Here is a 10,039-nt window from a genome sequence, read left to right as displayed (position 1 = left end):
CCCCAGCAAACACGGTGTGGGCGTGGCCGTAGTTGCTGACGTCATTCAATGACAGCTAGCTGTCAGAAAGTGAGTTCATTCCCCTGAGCCGAGGAGACGGAGCCGCCGTCGACGGGTTTCTGCGCTTTTCTCGGTATCTAGCCCCCGGACTCAGCGAGACAGCGGACGGACATTTCGACCGAGCCCGGCCATGGACGAGCAGGCAGGGCCCGGTGTATTCTTCAACAACAACAACTCTGTTCTAACCGGCGGTGGGAAAGGACCGCTGCCCGATGGCGACGCTGGGGAGGCGGCTAGGGCGCAGTACAGTATCCCGGGGATCTTGCACTTCCTGCAGCACGAATGGGCCCGTTTCGAAGTGGAGAGGGCACAATGGGAGGTGGAGCGGGCCGAATTACAGGTAAAAAAACCACCACATTTAACGTACACAAGGCCGCGCGTTAGTGGAACCACCGGGGCCCCTTTGGTAGCACGCGTTGAGATTCTGTTTTTGATTGTTCTGCTCACCAGGCTAGCTTGTTAGCATTAGCTCAGGAGCTAAAGGAGCTGCAGCGCCCCCTTGACCCGACTGCACGACGACTGTTTGAGACCTCTCCTCTGAGACTGTCATCACTGAACTTGCTCTCTGCTCTGAGGAGTTGAACTTTTCGAGTACATACCCCAACAAGCATGTGGAATCAAACCACCAACCTTGAGCTACAATCACTAGCAAAGTGGTGTAAGTGTAGTGCTAATGCGCCTGTGTAGAAACCTAACGGCTAACGTTACTTACAGCTAAATGTACAGCACCCCATCTTTAAACCTAGATACAGACGTGGAGGAAAGGTAGCTCGTGTTTGACTGTTGTGGGAGCGCAAAGACAACACACACCACTGAACCGACTGTGGACTCATAATTTCTTGTTTATGAATCCGATCTTAAGCTCGCTGCCATGTCGCCACCACTACTGAAGAGAAATTCAGAAATGCTGTTGCATCCGTCTCTGGTAAAGGTCAGAGAGCCAATTAATCCTATTAATTGGTCATCTCCAGATAATAAACATCACCCTGACCTGGTCACTAAACCCTCAAGTACTCAGATACTTAATAAATATAAGCATGCGGCAGGTTTTCCTGCTGTACACTACACAATTTCTAAAGGGAAACCTGATGCTTAATGTTAAGTTTGCTTAAACTGTAAGTCAGTGTCTTGCAACTTGCCAAGGTCACTCTTAGAATTCCTTGTTTTGATATGGTTTCTAAGTGAAACTTTGTCTGCATCAAGTTAAATTTTGATTGGCTGTGTAGATATTTTACAGGTTTGATATCTCTTTATGAGTCTATACAGTCCTGTACTGGTCATCTTCGATTTATTTGTGAATATGTAATTCTTGCGTAAGTAAATATTTTAACCCTGATGGCTTTTTATGGCTCAGTTTATAATATTTGAAGCCCTAAGACTGGTATATGTGATGCTTTAACTGATCAGTAGTTACAAAAGGAAACTGTCATCATCAGTCAACATGATCTCTTCAAACTAGTATCTACAAAAAGTATCTATAGTAAAGAAAGTGACCTTGGACACCATGTTCCAGACTGTTAATTTAACCATAATTTGAGCAGGCATCGTTACAGCTTATTACCATTTAACTTCAGTGTCCATGCCCAGTGTTTGGAATAGCATGTTTTTGTTGATTTCCATCATTTTGACCCAGTTGCTGTGCCACTGTATGTGTACTTTATGTGTACTATATGTGTGTATACTGGATGGCAGAGAAGAGCAACACTGACTTTTGGGGCTTGACAGCAGGCAGCTCCACCGACATTCTCATCTGAGCTAACAAAGGGACGGGGTGGGAGACACTGCATTGTTTTCAGAACGGCGGCGTGTAACTCGTTCACTGTGGTAGGGGTTTGACTCACCAGCCTCATGCAGCGCTCTCGGTCTGGCCTGTGTATTAAGCTTCCTGTCTGCTGTCATGAAGCAAGCTCATCAGCATAGCATCAGCAACTGCGGCAGAGCACAGTGAGGTTGCTACATGGCTTATTGGGTGGTTTGTTTGTGGCGGCAAAATGGTGTGCTCAATTTGAATCTTAGTTTTTTTTTATTAACTCTTGATGTTTTGAAAGTAATTTGACCTCCAGGAGACTGTTTTAAACTCCTGACTGTTTTGTAAATCACTGCAGCAGGACACTCCTGGAAAGAGCATCTTTTTTCTGTGCCAGTGCTGCCCCATAGCAAAGCACTATTGAACATTGAAACGTTTTGAAAGTGCATACAGGATTTAGTTTACTTTTGGGATATTAACATTATATTTTATACATATTGCATATATAGTGTTCTGCTTACCTACAGAGGGTATTTGCAGAATAATATTCAGTGTAGGGACCACTGCAAAGAAGAAAGACAGTCCCAGAAATACACTTAAAAAGGGATGTATGAATAATGATGAGCTGTCATGGCCCTAGAGCGTTAGCAGTGTTTATCATCATGTTCACACACGTTTTAATCACAGAATCAAAAGTGACAAGTTAATTTTCCACTTTAATAAAGGCAAAATATATAGTTTCAAATAAAAGGCCTTTAAGAATTACACAGAGTGATCTCACAACCCTGTGAACACTCTGTTTCCTCTCAGGGTGTTTTTTTCCTTGTTGTTTGTACGGACGTTGGATGGGAAACAGTCGAAGCTGTGTCTTATGTCCCTGTTTGGGAGGAAGGCGAACACCAGGGCTTGTAGGAATGTCGTCGAGTCAGGCTGTTAGGTCATGCTCGGAGCCACTCCTCTCTGCTGGAGCTGTACAGTACACCAACTGGTCCCTCTCATGTGCTGCGTATGTATAAATGCATAGGCTGCTGTCATTCAGGATTAGAGTCCAGCTGAGCGGTCATTGACAGTCAATCGATTGACTCAGTCAAGCTGGTTTGCTCAGCGAGCTATAGGTTACACCTCCAGTCAGTCTGTCGGATGTCATTTTGGTAATGAAAATAACTAGGGCTGAAAATAATGATTATTTCATTATCAGTTAATCACTTCACTCTTTGTTCTTGTATGCTGTCAAGCGTATATAGTGAAAATAGCCTTAAAACGTATTCACACTGGATTGTCGCTCTGAGTTTAGTCAGATCAACAAAACCCAAAGATTTGGGGTAACAGAAAAACTGAAGCTAGAACAAATCGTTTCTGCCATTTTAGCTCGACACAAGACATTAACAACCATTTGGTGGCTGCTGCTAATTATTTTCATGATCACTTAATTTGTTAATTGGGTATTATATTCTAAAAAATTTAGTGGTGAAATATAAAATTCTGTTTATCTACTGTTTCCTTAATCAACTAATCATTTCAAATGCAATTAACTTATGATTCAAATTTAAAATGATTAGTTATTTGATTAATAATTTGAGCCCTCAGAATAACTTTATTTTGGCACTGAGACCGGATGATGTGTAAGGTTTCAAGTAAGATTAGCGGCACACACCAGGCAAGTGTATTTATTTTTAATAAGCAGTGTATACACAGCATGTTCCCATTGACTTTAAAGCACAGTTCATTGCACATTGTGGAATTGTAACTGTATCATGTTTGCTATTTTTGTTGTCAACTAAATGATTTCCTGTTAATTGTGATTAAATAACCGTTTAGTTTTTTTGCTTTAAATGTCTGCAGACATTTGATATAATAATTTTTTATAATTACCAGTGAAAATGATACATTGTATTGAACTGATCTGTGATTTTTGCATATTTGTATTTATTTATTACGATTTGTTGCAGTGACATTATTGAGAGGACTGAAGTTGAATTGCATATTAATATTTTCGATATTGATCTATTGATATCACCCTGCTATACTGATTAGCATGTATCTTTTCTGGGCCTGAGTTGAGTTACGCCCTGTACAGACCAGGCTCTCCTCCAGTGTGCTTCATCAGCCCTCCGTTATGGGGAAATCCCTGCTCCATAGGGTATCTCCTTGCCAGAAGTATCTGTCAGCAGCCATAATTTGACACCGGGAGAAGGTTGAAGGTGACTCAGGGTGTAAGATGGCTTCATGTGGGTGCAGACTGAAACATGCACCCACCTATCTTCACTGGACAGAGGCGTCTCCTGTATTTCTGAAAGAAAATCTTTTATCGGGAACAAGATTACGTGGCTCATGTTATTCAATTATTTCTCTCTATGTCTAAGTATAGAATCAGCCTGCCTCGGTTAGATGATTTACTCCTGTGATCTCATGTTTGCTTTCACTCAATGGCAAAGCCTGAGGCATATTTAGCTCAATGGTCCAGCAATAAGTGGAGCTCAACCATGCACAAACATACACATACCATGGCATTCAGAAATTCAGAAATGGGAGTCACCGTCATTCCTCAGTCGATACCACATCAACTCCAATGCTGCAGTTATTTTTGCCCTCCTAGTGTAAGCCTCCGAGTGGGAAAGTACAAAAAAGCAGAGCAAACGCTTCCTCACCAAAAACTTAAGTACTGGTTACCCAGTATCATGGCTCTCAGATATCAGCCGACAATTAAGGCTCTACCAATGTTAAAAATATACCAGTTTACATAGAAACTAATGCTACACAACAGTTCACATCCTATCTCATGTACCAAGGGGGTACAGTTCACCACAAGACTCTGGTGATATTCCACATAAGCACAACAAAGACAGTTTCTGCGGCTCATACCAAAGATTCACTGTGTTTAGATAACAGCAGGTTTTTGCAAAGAGCTTGTGTTTTACCTGTGAGGGAGCCTGGAGGGAGCCATATTTATGAACTCAAGCCCAGTCCTCTGAGCTTTGCTCCACTGTCCGCGTTGGACTCACACCAGAGCCTCTCCCTGTGCCCTGTCGGCCTGTTAATTCCACTCTGCTTCCTCCATTCACACTTAACAGCCTTCGTCTGTGTACGTGGGTGTGCAGGACAGCTGCCTGGCTGTACCACAGTCGCCTGCCCTCCTCAGTTTTACAGTAAATCTTAGGTCATTAGTCAGTCAGAGTTGTAAATTGCTGTACTCACCAGATCAAACTGCTGTTGTGATGTAATCTAGCTTGTTCTTATTGACCTCAACCAAGGAGGTTATGTTTTCTTTTTGTTGTTTGTTTGTCTCTTAGTTAGCAGGATTAGGTAAAATCTGGAAAGATTACAACGAAACTTGGGGGAAGGATTTGGTGTGGGTCAGGGAAGAATGCATTTAATTTTGGTGAAGATCTACATCAGGAACCAGGAATCTTTTTTCCACTTTCTTTAACACCTTGAGCCAAGGCATTTTGCAACTTATTCGTGGATTCCTCAAAATAATTCATTAATCTTGATGGAAAAAAAACTGACATGTTTAGGGGACTAATATCCATGAGTGCATGCAATTTGTACACTCTACTGAGTTCCATTCTAGTTTACTCTCTTTGATAGCACAGTATTGTGTTTTTGCTCTTAATTCAGTTATTAGTGAGGAATGGTCTTTTTTGCCATACTTCTACATACATCTACATTACTTTCCATTGCCAGTTCAGATTTTTACAGCAGAAGGTGTCAAACCGCAGTGCTGTTCTTGAACACATCCCCATAAATTAATTCAGCAAATCGGTGCACAGTCTTCTGCTCAGGTGAAACAACAAACTTTGGCTCTGTCTGTCAACAACATTCACAGTTCCATGCTTGGGACACACAAGATAGACAGCTTTTGTGCCAACCTGCCATGCTAGCTATCAATACAATGCTAAAGAGAAGTGCACAGGAAATAGAAGCCACAAACCAAATGAACACACACAGGGTTAGTCAGCTGCTTCTCCCTCCCCTTTTGCATCAACATGGTCTGATTGGCTAGCGCATGGGCTTGATTGGCTGATGCCTTCGTTGCCACATGAAAAGTTGAGTTCTCTTCAACTTCTGCTATACGCAGCGTGAGCAACACAACGCAATCTGATGCAACGAAACCATAATGCAGTTCAGCGATGCATGACATCATCCCCATTCAAAGTGACTGAGCAGCATTTCTGTTGAGCCCAGCGTCTAATATGAACAAATTCATCTCTGTATGCACCTCTTCCATTTCTCTGAATTATTATTTGCTAAAGAGAACAGCTCTGTGAGATATTCTTTTTCACATCAATACAAATTCCGCCTATAAATAATCAATGCAAATGCACATTGTTGCTGCTGGCAGCTGGTTACTGATAACAAGATTACACTTGACACATTTTACAACGTCAGACTTGTCATCCTTATAAATCTTTTTTTCTCCTCTCTACCAAGCAACTTAACTCTCCAGATTGTAAAGCTGTTGTTTGAACATGGTTCTTCCAGGACCACACCTTACAGTCACACAACCCATTTGTCAGAGAAACTGCTGATGCCAGAAAATGTAGCTCCTTGCCTGCATGCGTGAGTGTATGCATGTGCGCCATGGGCCTTATGTAATATTCATGCAGCAACATGGGATGCACCACCCGTGTCCTCAAGAAGCCTGACATGGTGCATTTTTCAGCATCGGCAATCATTGCAGTTCTTATTGTTAATAACATAACTATATCTATAACTTACACTATTATTACTGTCATAACAACCAGTCTGGCAGTGCTTAAACAGTAGAGCTACATAACTATCTCTGCCCCACCCCATTTTGTCTCTCTTCCTCCCCCACCACCTAAACCTCCTCCACTATCTCTCTTGATTCAACCCAACTGTTCGAGGCAGAGTCTGGTTCTGTTGGAGGATTCTTTCTGTTGAAATAGAAGTTTTTTTAAATCTCCTCATCGTGGCAACTGTCGGGTTCCTCTATAATACTGTAAGGTTTCAACCTGACTATGTAAAGTGCCTTGAGATAACATATGTTGTGATTTGGCGCTGTGCAAATATAACACAATTGAATTGTTTGCACTCCCTGTAAGGTAGCACTGTGGTGTCAGCTTGCTGTGAGCTGTGTCACGGCAGAGTGTGAAATGAAGCTCAAGTGGAAACTCGTGATGAGATGAAAATAACAAACCCGTGTCCCTGTAAAAGTTTAGGGAAAGAGAGAAGATGTATGTTTGACTGTGAGGAATCTCTGGCATTGTAAGGGTTTTATTTAGTTTTCTGGGTGTTGTAAAAGAGGGGAGGGGCAGAGCTCGGGTCATTCCAGATCAGTGAGCAGAAATCTTTACTAAATCAGAGTTTGAGCAGCTCACTGTCTCACCCTGACCCTCCGAGCGATAGTTAATGTGTGCCTGTGTACGTGCGCTATGGGATCGATGTGCACAGTCTACATTTGAAGAAGTGAGCTGCAGCCATGCAACTTGCTTCTTGTGTGTCTTAGGCGTAGCAAAATAGAACAAATCATTAAACTATCTGGTTTGTTTAATACACACACCCAACAGTCGGGTATATGATTGTGTACATACAATCAGTGTAGAGCCTTTTTTACGGATACATTCCCAGACAGCATGTGGTTGTGGACCTGTCATAGTGTTGACACTTAAATTTGCCTCAGCATGTTGAGCAGGGGAGGTGAAGAGACAGCTGGGTGTTAAACTTAAGTTAGTGTTATTGAGAGCAGTAGTGAACCTTACGAGTACAATGATAAAAGAAATTCTGAATTTGCCAGAAAACATATCTATATGAATTTAGGATCCTCAATAAAGTCCTTAAAAGGCCTCCTCTAGAGAGGACCTGCTCCCGATATATAATATTTAAATATAAAGGGCCCATTCTACAGTAAAGAAAAAAACAATTCATACAATTTAGATGATTACACATTTTATATTCAATTTCTGCCAATAGATCCCTTTCACTATAACCATACACCATGGACCTTTAATTATTCATATTAGAAATGATTGTGATGTACTGCTGGAAAGTAGAGAAACAAATGTGAACAAATAATTTGAGGTCATATCATCCCTGTTGGTTTTCCATCATACTTCCCATCGTACTTTTGGCTGATATGACTGTGAATTCGTATCATATTTCATTCAATGTGGTATTCGTCTCTTGTGAGTCTTAAATTGAACTTGGTTAACCCTGAAGAAACTCTGATATCTATGCATAATCTATTTACAGTTTCTCAACTGATTGTCTTTTCTCTTCTTTTTTCACAGCAGCATTTTGACATGTTGCAGAGGTGTTAATAATGAAATATCCATATTTAGTATGTTGATGTATGTGTGATGCTATCTTTCAATGTCTTACCTAAAGTTATTTCATTAAATTTAAGGAATAAATCAATGTGTTGTTTCTATGCACAAATGGAAAATACTCTGCTGTAGCCACATTACAGTCCCCAGTACTGAAGTCTTGGCTCTGTTGTTTTGCTACCTTTTTTTCTGTTGCTTCTAGTGTAATGGCATGCATGGAATGTACTTGGCTAGTTATCAGGTCGGCCATTGTGGTGCTCATTGGTTTGCGGTAACTGTGAGTGTAAACCTGGTGTTCGCTGGATGAAAGGTTGTTTGCGTTGTAAATGTGGGATTTACACCAGTTGGTTTCCCTCCTTCAGCTCTGACCAGGGTCAAAATAAAGCCAAGCCTGTGTGTGACCATTTTGTTTGTGTGTCAGCCCCTGAAGTCATTGAGTATCCGCTGAATTTCTTCTTCAAATGGAGTGAGCTCAGTTGTTGCCGCCGATGTTTCACAGTGTTCACTCTGTCTAGATTAAATGGCCTCATTGTGTTGTAGATGTCGCAGACGAAAACGTGTGGAATTCACAAATCTCAGACTTTTAAGCTCTTCCTATAAATAGCAGTAATATTGTTTGTTGTCATCATACAGTCACTGAGTGAAAATCTTAAATGACTCTAGACTGAAAATGTCCTCTTGTTCCTGCTGTGAAGTAATCCACTGAGTGTTAAATAGTCTGCATGTTAATGTTGCTAATGTCATCTCTAAGGATGAAGAAATAAAACAGTTTTTCTGATTAAATTTAAATAGGAATTGTAATATTAAATTCTACTGGGTGCAGAAAAGGGAGGTTAAATTGGTATATATTTTTAACCATTGAAAAGCGCTAACCTATATGTTTGTGTGGGCAGCTATATGTCTTTAAATTTGTTCAAATTATGACTGGAAGCTGCTTCCAGTCTTTTCGTTTTATTACTTTAATTAAGAGAGGAAAAACAAATTTCAAACTAGTATTTGAGTGTGTCAAAGCAGAAGGTACGGGGAGAGACGTTCTTACCTTATCTTACAAAAATACTAGAATTACACTGCGGCTGGAGTTTATTTTCCTCCCTGCCCTGTCTCTGCTGCCTCCTTTTTCTGTCGCTGAAAGGTCCCAGGCTCTGAGATGGATGCCCCATTCTACATGTCTTACTCAGATAGACTGAGGAACCCTTATCCAGCCGCCCAATAATGCAGTCAGTGTGAGGCTGGGGATTAAATGCTTCCTGTGTCTCTTTATGGCCCAAGTTGACTCATTGCATTCCTCCCAAGGTTAATGTTTGATGGAGGAGAGATGGTGAGCCAGGGATTCACAGAGCGGCACTCTTCTCTCTGGCACCACAGGACACCAGGGGCCAGTGCTTCATGTGGAAAGGAAGTGAATGGTCGCTCACTATCTCAGTCAGCACAGATGTACAGTTTTCATCTACAGTGAAAAATTAGATGATGAGCCGTCTCTGTTTCTGAGTATGTGTGTAAAATAACAACCTCTCAAGCTGTTCTTAACACTCTGTCATTGTTTTGGACATGAGTTAGGACTTGTGTTGCCATGCTTCAGCTCTCACTGTGAAAATGTTGAAGAAATCACAACTCTTATTATTTGTAAGTTATTGTTGTTTATACTCAGCAGTTGTTTTAACATGTGAGCTAGAAAGATGAGCCATTTCAAGCTGAACATGAATTTGAAAATAGCTCTACAATTAGGCTAATGAGGTCCGCGGCCCAGTCGTGTGTGATGCCGTTTTAGCCAGAGCAAGTTTTTTTGGGGAGCCACGCTCTCTGGCTCTATCCAAACTTTGATAATTTTCCATATGCAAAATTTTCTTATTTTACCCGACACTAATTCTGTGAAATCCAATATTATTGGCCAAACGAAATTAGTCAGACCTTACTTTTTTCCTTCCCACCATTCAAAAACTGTTTT

General features: G+C 41.2%; 1 protein-coding gene across 1 annotated transcript in view; it reads left to right on the top strand.

The window, feature by feature from the left end:
• Nucleotides 1-52: 52 nt before the first annotated feature.
• LOC117775635 (striatin-like) overlaps nt 53-10,039 on the top strand; it is a 28,405-nt gene continuing 18,418 nt past the window's right edge. Inside the window, exon 1 of the mRNA XM_034608970.1 lies at nt 53-400. Coding sequence (XP_034464861.1) covers nt 191-400 — 210 coding nt within the window. The 5' untranslated portion in view covers nt 53-190. The remainder of the gene's footprint in view (nt 401-10,039) is intronic.

This window comes from Hippoglossus hippoglossus, chromosome 15, assembly GCF_009819705.1.
Source record: "Hippoglossus hippoglossus isolate fHipHip1 chromosome 15, fHipHip1.pri, whole genome shotgun sequence".
Classification (NCBI taxonomy): domain Eukaryota; kingdom Metazoa; phylum Chordata; class Actinopteri; order Pleuronectiformes; family Pleuronectidae; genus Hippoglossus; species Hippoglossus hippoglossus.
This window is presented reverse-complemented; position numbering and strand designations above follow the sequence as displayed.